Source organism: Ranitomeya imitator, chromosome 3 (assembly GCF_032444005.1).
Source record: "Ranitomeya imitator isolate aRanImi1 chromosome 3, aRanImi1.pri, whole genome shotgun sequence".
Taxonomy (NCBI): Eukaryota; Metazoa; Chordata; class Amphibia; order Anura; family Dendrobatidae; genus Ranitomeya; species Ranitomeya imitator.
The window spans coordinates 363,368,536-363,381,535 of record NC_091284.1 but is presented as its reverse complement, the minus strand read 5'-3'; the positions used below and the strand labels follow the sequence as shown (position 1 = coordinate 363,381,535).

The window sequence follows — 13,000 nt, the reverse complement described above, 5'->3', positions numbered from 1 at the left end:
ATTAACCAGAAGGATTCCTCTTCCCACTCACGTAAAATCCTCCCTCTCATGGTGACTGAACTCCCAGAACTTCAACAAGGAGTCAGCTGGGATCAAATTCCTCTGAAGGTGCTCACAACAAATGCAAGCCAGAGAGGATGGGGCGCCATGATGGAAGGTTGTGGCCCCCAAACATCAGGTCCAGATCCTTGAATCTGAGGGAACTAAAAGCGGTGGAGGAGGCGCTAAAAGCCGCATCTATCCTCATCCAAGGTCACCATGTACATGTAATGTCCAACAACATGACTACAGTGGCCTACCTCCGACACCAGGGAGGCACGAAATATACCAGCCTGAAGTTAACCGCTGCAAAGATTTTTTCCAGGGCAGAAAAACACCTCCTGTCCATCTCGGCAGTGCACATAAAGGGATCGGACAATGCCCAGGCGGATTTCCTCAGCAGGAGAGATTTCCATCCTGGAGAATGGTCTCTGAACCAAGAGGTATTCCTATCCTTGGTCTGGAGATAGGGAAGTCCCAACGTGGATCTGTTTGCCAACAGTCAGAACACGAAGTCGAGCACTTTTTTCTCCCTCAACCTCTCAAGTGAAGCACAGGGTCTGGATGCCTTCTCCCATCCTTGGAAGTTTGCTCTGGCATACGCCTTCCCGCCAATTCCTATGTTACCAAGAATGTTACAAAAGATCCGCGCAGACCGAGTCACAGCAATTCTGGTAGAACCGATGTGTCCAGGAAGAAGCTGGTACGGTGAATTAACAGACATGTCTCTGGAAGGCCTGATACTTCTACCTCAGATAGTCAATATTCTTCAGCAGAGACCCCTGCTACACCCAGACTTACACAGACTGAAACTGGCGGCCAGGTTACTGAGGCCAAGATTTTGAGAGCCAGAGGTCTCTCAGATGACGTTATTGAAACCCTACAAAAAAGTAGGAAATCAATAACTAATGCCATCTATGGCAAAGTTTGGAAAACATTTTCATCCTGGTGTTTCTCTAACAAACCTGATCCATTCCATCCCAATATCTCACAAATATTAGAATTTCTCCAGAAGGGACTGGAGTTAGGACTCTCGCCTAGCATCCTAAAAGTTCAAGTGTTGACACTGGGTTCTTTTTTTGATCAGGATTTAGCAGGTCACTGTTGGGTTAGACGTTTAATGACATCTGCAACTACAGTAGGATTCACCCTAGGCTCCATGTCCAGACCCTTCCTTGGGATTTGAACCTTGTACTAAAGAGTCTGACCGGGGATCCCTTTGAGCCCTTATCAGCCATCAGCTTAAAAATCCTGACCCTCAAGACTGTTTTCCTAGTAGCAATCACTACCGCTAGGCGTATAGGAGAGCTACAGGCTTTGTCAGTACAGGAGCCATATATAACCATGGATAGCATAATCCTTAAGCTAGACCCTTCCCTTATGCCTAAGGTGGTCTCGGACTTCCACAGAAGTCAGGATATCATTCTACCCTCATTCTGTCCAAATCCCTCTAATCCAAAGGAGGAAGCCTTTCACACCCTTGATGTCCGCAGGGTGGTCCTCTTCTACCTCCAACAAACGGAAGGTTGGAGGATAGACCAAAACCTATTCATCCAGTTTTCAGGACTGAATAAAGGCAAAAAAGCAGCTAAAAGTACGATCGCTAATTGGATCAAACAGGCCATTTGTCTTGCATATTCATCCCGGAAGCTTGCACCCCCGACATCGCTGAAAGCTCACTCCACCCATTCAGTCTCAATTTCCTGGGCAGAGAAAGGGAACACATTGTCTGAGCAGATATGCAGAGCTGCCACCTGGTCGTCAGTCCATACATTCACCAGGCATTACAGGTTAAATTTCAATAGGGACCTATCGTTTGGCAGACGTGTTCTGCAGGCAGTTGTCCCTCCCTAAAGAAATTAGCTGTTGGTATCACTCCGATACTGTTGTCGCGGAAGGTGACTGGAGAAAATAGAATTAGACTTACCTGTAATTCGGTTTCTAGGAACCTTCCACGACATCACTAATTTCACTCCCTATCTGATATTCTTATTGGATGATTCCTGCACTTAAGTGGTAACTATACATGCTACTGTGTCCAGAAAAAACACTGGTGGTTGCAGGAAGGGGAGGAGTATTTAACCTCTTTGTTTCCTGTCCCCTATTACGGCGGGGAGACATCCTCCGATACTGCTGTCTTGGAGGGTTCCTAGAAACCAAATCATCGGTAAGTCTAATTCTATTTTTTTTTTGGGGGGGCGTGAATTTTTGGAAAAAAAATTGGTACTGTATATAGTAAATAAGCTGCAGCAGCAGGCAGTTATGGGGCTTTGGGAAGGATGCAGTGGGAGCAATGGATGCACATACAGTGCCTGTATCCCTTGCACTGATGTGGATATGCTGTGCCCTGCCTGCCTAGTGCTGCAATATTGGGACCCACGAATTAGCCCTAAAATGGACTGTTGGTTTCTCAGGAGTTGTGGATGTAAGAGTTGCAGACCTACACTACCTCTAAAAACCACGATTCTGACCCTATTTTGGCACCAGCTCTCCCTACTCTCGCTGAAACAGAAACAGAATGCGGCGAGCAGGGCGGCGCCAGGTCTCTTATACTCGGGGTGATGCTGTGCGGCCAAGCCAATCACTGCACGACCACAACAAAGATGGCTGCAGCGTTTCATGGCCTGGCAGACAATCTCTGCAACGTGATTGGGTCTCTAAATCTGCCAAAAATGCTGGGTGGAGACACCAGTTACCGCAGAATAATCCCAGAAATGCTCGTTGCTCGCTGAGTACACCAAGCATAGTGATACTCAGGCGAATACCAAATAGTGGCGAGCACGTTCGCTCATCACCAATAAGAATAAATAGGCTGATCTGAGAGCCTATAATGCAGCACTAGTGACATCACGCTCTGTCACACCTCCGCTTGCTTCGTCGCTCATTGCTCAGCGCTAGTGGTATCACCTCCACGTGGGTTTTTTTAATCTTTTCGATACCAGTCACCCTCAAAGAATCTGTACTACGTGAGTGATACTTGATAAAATGTTTGGCTGCAAAAGAAATAGTGCGCCTATTGTTGGTAGTACAAGAAATGTCATAAAGATGTTCCGATATGCGTTTTTTTAATTTTCTAATGGTACAACCAATATACGATTTATTGCATAAAATGCAGTCAATTTCGTACACTACAAACCGTGCGTTGCAATTAATAAAATCTTGAATCTTATATAGATTGCTGTTGCAACCATTTCCAAAAAACTTAGTAGTAATCAAATGCTTGCATGTGGTGCAATTAGTCACATTACATTTGTAACTACCTATGCACTTAAGCCAAGTATTACTGCACTGATGAGAAGAAAAATTATTTGGAGATAATATGTTGCCCAACGTGGGCACTGTTCTGGCTACAATATTGCAACCATCGTGCAGGATTTTGGCAAGAATAGAATCTTCATATAAGATTGGAATCACTTTGTTGATAGTTTTGATTTTTATTAAACTGTGGACTATATTGGAGACATACATAAGGTCTACTTTCAATGTTGTTTTTATTCATTAATTTGCTTTGATTTTTTCGGTAATTTTTCTGAATATCCGCTCCTGAGAAAATAAGACTGTTCTGATCTTTTTTTTCCACTATATGTAATGCTCTATTTAGCATCCAGTTATGTACCCCTGCTTATGGAATTTATTACATGATTTAATTAGGTCATTCTTTAATGCATTGTTGTTATTGCAATTACGTTTTAACCTGGTAAATTCACCCACGGGGATTGATCTGACAGTATGTCTCGGATGACTACTTTTCGCATGTAAAATGGTATTACCTGCTATTGGTTTTACATAAGTTTGTATGGAAATCAACTGGTTGGAAATACCCGTCAGTTCTAAATCAAGAAAATAAATTTTAGATGCAGCACGAACATATGTAAATTTCAAATTAAGGTCGTTGTCATTTATATAATCCACGAACTCCCGTATGGCAGACACATCGCCCTTGCAGATAATCAACGTATTGTCGATGTATCTGCCATACCAGTGGATGAAAGAGGAAAATCTATTAGATGTTGAAAATAAATATTGATATTCCCAATGAGCCATAACTAAATTTGCCAGTGATGGTGAAAATTTGGCCCCCATCGCTACACCTGTGCACTGTAAATAATATTCAGAATCAAATGAAAAAAAAATTGTGGGTTAATAAAAAGAAAGTAACCTGTAAAATAAAATTAATAAGATCCTGAGATTATGAACTATAGTTCTTCAAATGAAATTGCAATGCTGATATTGCAACGTTGTGTGGAATACACGTATATAAAGAGACTATGTCACAGCTCAACCAAGTATAATCCGACTGCCACTTTTTATGTGTTAGAATACCTAACACTAGTGTTGAGCGATACCGTCCGATACTTGAAAGTATCGGTATCGGATAGTATCGGCCGATACCCGAAAAATATCAGATATCGCCGATACCGATATCCGATACCAATACAAGTCAATGGGACATCAAGTATCGGAATGTATCCTCATGGATCCCAGGGTCTGAAGGAGAGGAAACTCTCCTTCAGGCCCTGGGATCCATAATAAAGTGTAAAATAAAGAATTAAAATAAAAAATATTCTTATATTCACCTCTCCGGCGGCCCCTGGACATCAGCGGGAGGATCCGGCGTCCGGCACGGCTTCTTTCTTCAAAATGCGCGCCTTTAGGACCTGTGGAATGACGTCCCGGCTTCTGATTGGTCGCGTGCCGCCCATGTGACCGCCACGCGACCAATCAGAAGCCGCGACGTCATACCACAGGTCCTAAAGGCGCGCATTTTGAAGAAAGAAGCCGTGCCGGACGCCGGTTCCTCGCGCAGATGTCCAGGGGCCGCCGGAGAGGTGAATATAACAATATTTTTTATTTTAATTCTTTATTTTACACTTCCGATACCGATACCCGATATCACAAAAATATCGGATCTCGGTATCGGAATTCCGATACCGCAAGTATCGGCCGATACCCGATACTTGCGGTATCGAAATGCTCAACACTACCTAACACATCCTTTGTGTCTTTAATATGCTCTGGAGTCCTTAGGACTAATGGTTGCAACAGGGAATCGAGCTATTGGCCCAAATATTCATTAATAGAGCCTATGCTGGAGACTAGGGTTGAGCGACTTTTACTTTTTTAGGGTCGTGCCAGGTTTCGCGAAACCCGACTATCTCTAAAGTCGAGTCGAGTGAAATCGGCCGATTATGGCGTTAAGTCGGGGATCGACCGAAACACGAAACCCAATGCAAAGTCAATGGGTATTTTTTTTCTCTCTCTCTCTCTCTCTCTCTCTCTCTCCCCCTCCCCCTCCGTCCCTGAACAGAAAAACTGGTGTTGCACATTTCAAATCGCTACAGCGCACAAGCGACAAGATGACGATAAGCGTCCACGCCCCTAAGACCTATGTCATCACTCTGCCCACGCTCCTTCATTGGCTGAAAAAATGGCGCCAAGCGCATCATACGAAACGCGACTTTGGCGCGAAAGTCGCGTACCGCATGGCCGACCCCACACAGGGGTCGGATCGGGTTTCATGAAACCCGACTTTGCCAAAAGTCGGCGACTTTTGAAAATGAACGATCCGTTTCGCTCAACCCTACTGGAGACTATAGGTCTCATTGGGGGAAATTGAACTTGTTTGTGGATTTTAGGTAATCCATACAAAATGGGCATGACAGGGTGGGGAACTTGCAAAAATTCTGCCTGTTTCTTAGTTAATACTCCTAAAGACACTCCTTTCTCAATTACCTTATCAATTTTCTGTTTAAACATAGTAGTGGGATCAGAAGATAGTTGTCTAAAAACATTTTCATCAGATATCAATTTTATAATCTCATTTTTGTAGTCCAGGGAGTTCATGATGACAATTACACCCCCTTTGTCACTTGTTTTTATGACTATATCTTTCATGTCCTTGATATCCTGAATGGCTTGTCTATGTTTTTTAGATATATTATTTTTGAGATTAATAGATGAATTATTATTTCTTAGAAACTTAAGTTCACGTTCTACTACTCCCTGAAATTTATTCATACAATCCACTCGTGATTGGATGGGATAGAAGAAAGGATTTTTGACCTTCAGATTTTCCGATTGATTAATAGGATTATCAAGCTCTTTGTCATGTCCCTGTAATTCCTGCAATGTCAAAAGTGAAACCTGTTCATGAAAATCTAATGCATGAAAAACATTTTCAACCATGTCTTTATCCTCTTCATGTCCAATATGATCTTCCGACCAAAAATGTTTTTTTATTGTTAAATTGCGGACAAATTTATTGATATCTAATATGGTTGAAAAAAGATTGAAGTCCTGATCCGGTACAAAATTTAATCCATAGGCCAATAATTGGAGTATAATTTCTAGACAGGTCAGGACACAAACCCTGCTGAAATACCAGTAGCTTCAGTCAAAAGTAGCCTACAAGCGTCAGTGTATTTTTATTGTTGTTGTTTTGGAACATTTCACAATAAGCTGTTGCGTGCATACATGAGAAATAACACCATTTCTGGCTATTATATCTTGTCTTTCGCATTTTTACAAATGTTCGCTCTTTGTAGTTAAAGACAGCATTTGCTTGTGTGCTCAGCTTTTTTATCCCTCCAACTTCTCCTGTTACATTGCATGATTCAATTGTATGGTTTTAACAAGTATGTTATGTTTCCGAACAGGACCTCTATGCACTGGACCTGGAACCATATCGTTATTCTGGAGTGAATCTTACTGGTTTCCGGATTCTGAATGTGGAAAACCCTTATGTGAGCACCATAGTAGATAAGTGGTCAATGGAACGCCTACAAGCCCCACCAAAGCCAGAGACTGGTCTTCTTGATGGAATAATGACGGTACGGATAACCAAGTCAGAGAACAAGACTGCACTTAATGATCAAATGGTGACAGATGTATAACTAGGCAAAAAATATTTTTATTAATTAGATTTATAATTGATACCACATTGGGTTAAAATAATTGCATGGGGTGTTTAATTTTTAGAAGGGGTCAGTCACAGTATGCACTAATTTTGTTTTTATAACAAAAGTATGGACTCGGTTACAAGCAGTTTCAAAACTGATTTATTAAAACAATCCAAAAATGTTGTTTTCAATAAAAATACAAGTTTTCTAAAATCTAGAATTTTTATAAATAACTTGTGTAATATACTAGAGATGAAAAGAAAAAAAAATTGAAAATCATAGAATCCCTCATTCCCAGTGGATTTGGGAAACTAACTTTCCTCTGACAATTACTATAATAGATGTGCAATAGAATACAATAAAATAAATGTAAACTTGCATGCAATTTGTCCAGCAATAAAATATAATCTATAAGTAAAATTGAAGTTCAAAGTCCAGTTCATAGGAAACATTTAATTTTTTTTTTCTGAAAAACCATTAATATATGTTGAATTGAGGTAGGGATGCACAATAATACAACAAAAATGATTCTTTTGTGCTAACTAAGGTTACCTTCTATACTCTGTACATTTAGAAATTGAGTATACTTTGTTACATTTGGAAGAGAGCAAATATGTTTTTATAGCGCTATATTAGACATTGATTATACAGTTTAGATTTTAGTTTCCACATTGTCCTAGGAGAGTCGTTAAGGACAGTAAACATTTAGGTTGATTTGATATTGATTTTATTTATTTTCTGCTCAATTCAGGAAGATGGAGGATGTTAGGGCTAGCGGAACGCACCAAATAATAAGACAGATAGAGTATGGTGCGTTCGCAGCCCGGGGTCCACCGTGCAGAGATGGAACCTGCTGCCAAGTAATGACGGACTATATGGCGGTACTCATAAGTATCCACACGTGGGTTAAACTTCACCCAGCGTGAAGGAAGCGATCCTGTTGCGTCACAGGACCGCGGTACCGCACATAGAGCGCGAGCAAGTAGTCAGTGAACTCAACCCCAACTAGGATTGAAGTCCGATTAGACCCTTGCTGGCACAACACCGCAACTGGGTGTGTAAGGAAACTAAATAACAATATTAAGGCACAAGAGTGCATGCGGTGCCGCACTGACGAACGCCACTAACCACCCAGGCTTGGGTAAGGAAAGCACAGAGGAAGTGCACGGCGCCGTACTGGCGGTCACAGCAACTGGACGCTGTAATGTGTGATTCGTGCTGTAGGATAAGTCGGGCGCTAGATAGCAAACATACACCTTCCGCGAACAGACATTCAATAGGGTAGGGTGACTTGCACTCACAACAAACACACGTATGCAAATGTACACTAGCGCATGGCCGTGCGGTCATGCGCAGTTTATATAGTTGCAGCACAGGAAGTGGCCACAGAAACTTTGCCCTTCCAAGACCTGCCAAGAGGACCAATGGAATGTGCTGCAGAGCCTAAGCACATGACCCTCGATCTCCAACGGGAGATCTTGCCCTGGGCATGCTCAGTGTGTGCAGACAAGGACTTAGTCCCAGAGAAGTCCGCTCGCTGCTGACCAGCACTGGCTTTAATGGCAGAAGCTGAAGAAGCAGCAGTAACTCTCTGTACAGAGTGAGACTGAGCAAGACGCTGGGACCGACGTCCCTGCTGAGCAGACTCCACTGCGGCTGGATAAGAATGGGAGACCGCAGCGGAGATGGCTCGAGATTCCCCCTGTGCAGAAGCGGGAACTCGAGACCTAACATTACCCCCCCTCCTAGGCCCCCCCCCTCCTTGGGCCTCGCTACGCTCGAAGGCAGCAATGAGCTGTGGGGCCCGAATGTTTTCAGCAGGCTCCCATGACCTGTCCTCTGGGCCATAACCCTTCCAATCCACCAGAAAGAACTTTTTGCCGCGTACCACCTTGCACCCCAAAATAGCATTCGCCTCGTAATCGTCCGTAGACGAACCCGATGTCCCGGCAGATGACTCGGAAAACCGGGACATGTATACGGGTTTCAAGAGGAACACATGAAAGGTGTCGGTGATACCCAAGCGTGGAGGAAGAGCCAAACGTTAGACCACAGGATTAACCTGTTCGAGAACCTTGAAGGGACCCAAGTAGCGAGGAGCAAATTTAGTGGACTCAACTCGCAGCCTGATGTTACGGGCGGAGAGCCACACCAAGTCGCCAGGGGCAAAGGTCGGAGCGGGGCGCCGATGAACATCGGCGGAGGACCTCATTCTCTCCTTGGAGGCCCGAATGGCATCCTGCGTGCGGTCCCAAATGTCCCGTGCCTCCACAGCCCAGTCTGCCACCCTGGAGTCAGCAGAAGACACAGGCATGGGCACAGGAACACGCGGATGCTTGCCGTAATTTAGGAGGAATGGAGTCTTACCGGTGGAGTCGGCTACGGCATTGTTAAGTGCAAACTCTGCCCACGGTAGCAAGGATGCCCAGTCATCCTGCCTGGCAGAAACAAAATGTTGTAAATATGTGACCAAAGTCTGGTTGGCCCTCTCTACCAACCCATTCGTCTCGGGATGATAAGCGGAAGAGAGATTCAACTCAATACTGAGAAGACGACAAAGCTCTCTCCAGAATCGAGACGCAAACTGGGGACCCCGGTCACTAACAATTTTGTCTGGCATACCGTGTAGGCGAAAGATATGCTTGACGAACAAGACAGCCAACGCCCGTGCAGAAGGTAGCCGTGGAAGAGGCACCAAGTGCACCATTTTGGAAAAATGGTCGGTGATCACCCAGATAATGGTGCAGTTACGAGACTTGGGTAAGCCCACCACAAAGTCCATCCCGACCATCTCCCAGGGCCTGTCCGCCACCGGCAGAGGATAAAGCAAACCAGCTGGCCGTTGCCAAGGAGTCTTGTTCTTGGCGCAAGAGACACACGCCCGAACATACTCTGCCACATCACGAGCCATATGCGGCCACCAGTATGTCCTCGCCAGTAACTCAGATGTCCTTTTGGTACCAAAATGTCCACCCACCCTGGACGAGTGTGCCCAAGAGAGAACCTCCGGTCGCAAACTGGATGGAACAAAAGTCTTGCTCGGGGGCACAGACTCTAGCGAAACCGAGGCCACAGTTCTCAAGCTCTCGGTGGGGACAATAAGCCGAGGCTCCTCCTCCTCCTCCGCAGATGACACAACGGAGCGAGAGAGAGCGTCGGCCCGAATATTCTTCTCCCCAGAAAGAAAATGGAGGGTGAAATGAAACCGGGAGAAGAATAAGGACCATCTGGCCTGGCAAGAATTCAACCGCTGGGCTGTCTGCAGGTACACCAAATTTTTATGGTCTGTGAAGACTTGGAAGGGAAAACGTGCTCCCTCTAAGAGATGTCTCCACTCCGAGAAAGCCAACTTCATGGCTAGCAACTCCCTGTCCCCGATGGAATAATTCCTCTCTGCTGGTGAGAAGGTCTTGGAGAAAAAGAAGCAAGGATGCTTCCGACCTTGAGCATCCTTTTGGAAGAGGACTGCTCCAGCACCAACAGAAGAGGCATCCACCTCCATGATAAATGGCTTATCAACATCGGGGCGATGTAGGATGGGAGCGCTAGCGAAGTGTGACTTTATAGAGTTAAAGGCCTTGGAGACCTCCTCAGACCACAATTTGGGATTCGCCCCCTTCTTGGTGAGGGCAACCAAGGGAGCTACCAAAGTTGAGAAGTGCGGAATGAACTGGCGATAATAATTAATGAACCCCATAAAGCGCTGCACCGCTTTAAGAGAATGGGGTTCCGGCCAGTCCATCACAGCCTGTAGTTTGGCAGGATCCATAGCCAACCCCTGGGCAGAGATGATGTAGCCTAGGAAAGGTAAGGACTCCTGCTCAAACATACACTTCTCCAACTTGGCATAGAGGGAGTTTACCCGTAGGAGGTCGAAGACTTTGCAAACATCTCTCCGATGGGAGTCAATATCTGGAGAGTAGATGAGAATATCATCCAGATAGACTACGACCGAGGTGGAAAGCATATCCCGGAAGATATCGTTCACAAAGTCTTGGAAAACGGCTGGGGCATTACAGAGCCCGAAGGGCATCACCAGATATTCATAGTGCCCATCCCTGGTGTTAAAAGCCGTCTTCCATTCGTCCCCCTCACGGATGCGAATCAGGTTGTAAGCACCCCGCAGATCTAGTTTAGTAAATACCCTTGCTCCCCGAAGCCTATCGAAGAGCTCAGATATCAAGGGCAAAGGATACTTATTCTTAATGGTGATGGCATTAAGACCCCTGTAGTCTATGCATGGACGCAATTCCCCATTCTTCTTCTGCACGAAGAAGAACCCTGCCCCAGCAGGTGACACTGACTTTCTAATGAATCCTCTTGCCAGATTTTCCTGGATGTACTGTGACATTGCCTCCGTCTCCGGGAGAGATAGCGGATAGACTTGACCCCGGGGAGGCTCAGCACCAGGCAAGAGATCAATAGAACAGTCATAGGGGCGATGGGGCGGAAGGATCTCCGCCGCCTTTTTGGAGAACACGTCTGCATAAGACCAATACTGCTTGGGGAGAGAGGAAAGATCTGCGGGTACCTCTGTAGTAGCAACCTGATCGCACTCCCTCTGACACCTACCCCCACAAGATTCGCCCCATCCCAGGATTCTGCCAGAGGACCACTCGATATGAGGAGAGTGGTACCGTAGCCAAGGTATTCCCAACAGGACCTCATCAATTCCCTCAGGAATGACGAGCAGACATATAATCTCCTGATGAGATGGCGACATGGACAGAGTAAAAGGGATGGTCTGGTGTGTTATCTGTGAGGGCAGTGTCGACCCATTCACCACTCGTACCGTTACTGGTTGAGCTAGCATAACCAGGGGTATTGCGTGACGTTGGGCGAAGGCAGAAGATATAAAATTGCCCTCCGCCCCAGAATCCACGCAGAGCTCTACCGAGTGGGAGAATGAGCCTATAGTAATTGTCCCCTTAAAGGACAATTTAGAGGCAAACGTCGCCGTGTCTAGTGTACCTCCACCTACTACCACTAGACGCTGACGTTTCCTCGACCGCTGAGAACATCTGGTGGCTAGATGTCCTGACTGCTGGCAAACATGACAGACCTTGAGTGCACAAGCGGTCCGGGACTTAGATCCCGCTTGTGACACTTCCCTGGCCTCATGTGACTCAGGAACCAGGACCGGAGATTCCAGAGGTTTGGCGAAGGTAGGAGCCAGCCGAAACCTCTGCCTACACTGGGCTCGCTCTAACCTCCGCTCGTTAAAACGGAGGTCAATTCGAGTAGAGACAGTTATTAACTCCTCCAGTGTGGCAGGAATCTCCCTAGTGGTCAGAGCGTCCTTAACGTGGTCAGCCAGGCCCCTCCAAAATATGGGGATAAGAGCTTTATCCGACCAATCCAGCTCAGAAGCTAAAGTGCGGAATTGGACGGCAAAATGACTGACCAAGGACTCACCCTGAGTTAATGCCAGCAGTTGGAGCGCAGTATCATGGGTGACTTGAGATCCTAAAAAGACCTGTTTCAGAGTGCTCAGAAACAGCGGAGCACTCTGCCCCACATGATCACCACGCTCCCACAGCGGCCCAGCCCATTCCAACGCCCTGTCCGATAAGAGAGACACTATAAATCCCACCTTAGCCCGCTCTGTGGGAAAACGTGCAGCCAGGAGCTCGAGGTGAATAGAGCACTGACTCACAAATCCCCTACAAAATTTGCTATCACCAGAAAATTTTTCTGGCAGCGGGAGGCGAGAAAATGTCTGAGCAGGGGTGGCAATGGACAGGGTTGCTGCAGCCACACTAGCAGCCTGTACAGCAACTGCGGTAACATCCACAGCTGAGGTTGCGCTCTCAAGAGCCGCCAACCTACCCTCCAGCTGCTGGATATACCGCAAGGATTGCTGTTTGTCCGTCATTACTAGCCAGACCCTGGCGCTAGTGTAATGTTAGGGCTAGCGGAACGCACCAAATAATAAGACAGATAGAGTATGGTGCGTTCGCAGCCCGGGGTCCACCGTGCAGAGATGGAACCTGCTGCCAAGTAATGACGGACTATATGGCGGTACTCATAAGTATACACACGTGGGTTAAACTTCACCCAGC

The 13,000-nt window shown here is 45.9% G+C and overlaps 1 protein-coding gene across 1 annotated transcript in view; it reads left to right on the top strand.

Moving 5' to 3' along the window:
* The window catches only part of GRIK3 (glutamate ionotropic receptor kainate type subunit 3), a 900,786-nt gene that overhangs the window by 478,401 nt on the left and 409,385 nt on the right, over window positions 1–13,000 (top strand). The window contains exon 6 of the mRNA XM_069756890.1: window positions 6,696–6,869. Coding sequence (XP_069612991.1) covers window positions 6,696–6,869 — 174 coding nt within the window. The remainder of the gene's footprint in view (window positions 1–6,695; window positions 6,870–13,000) is intronic.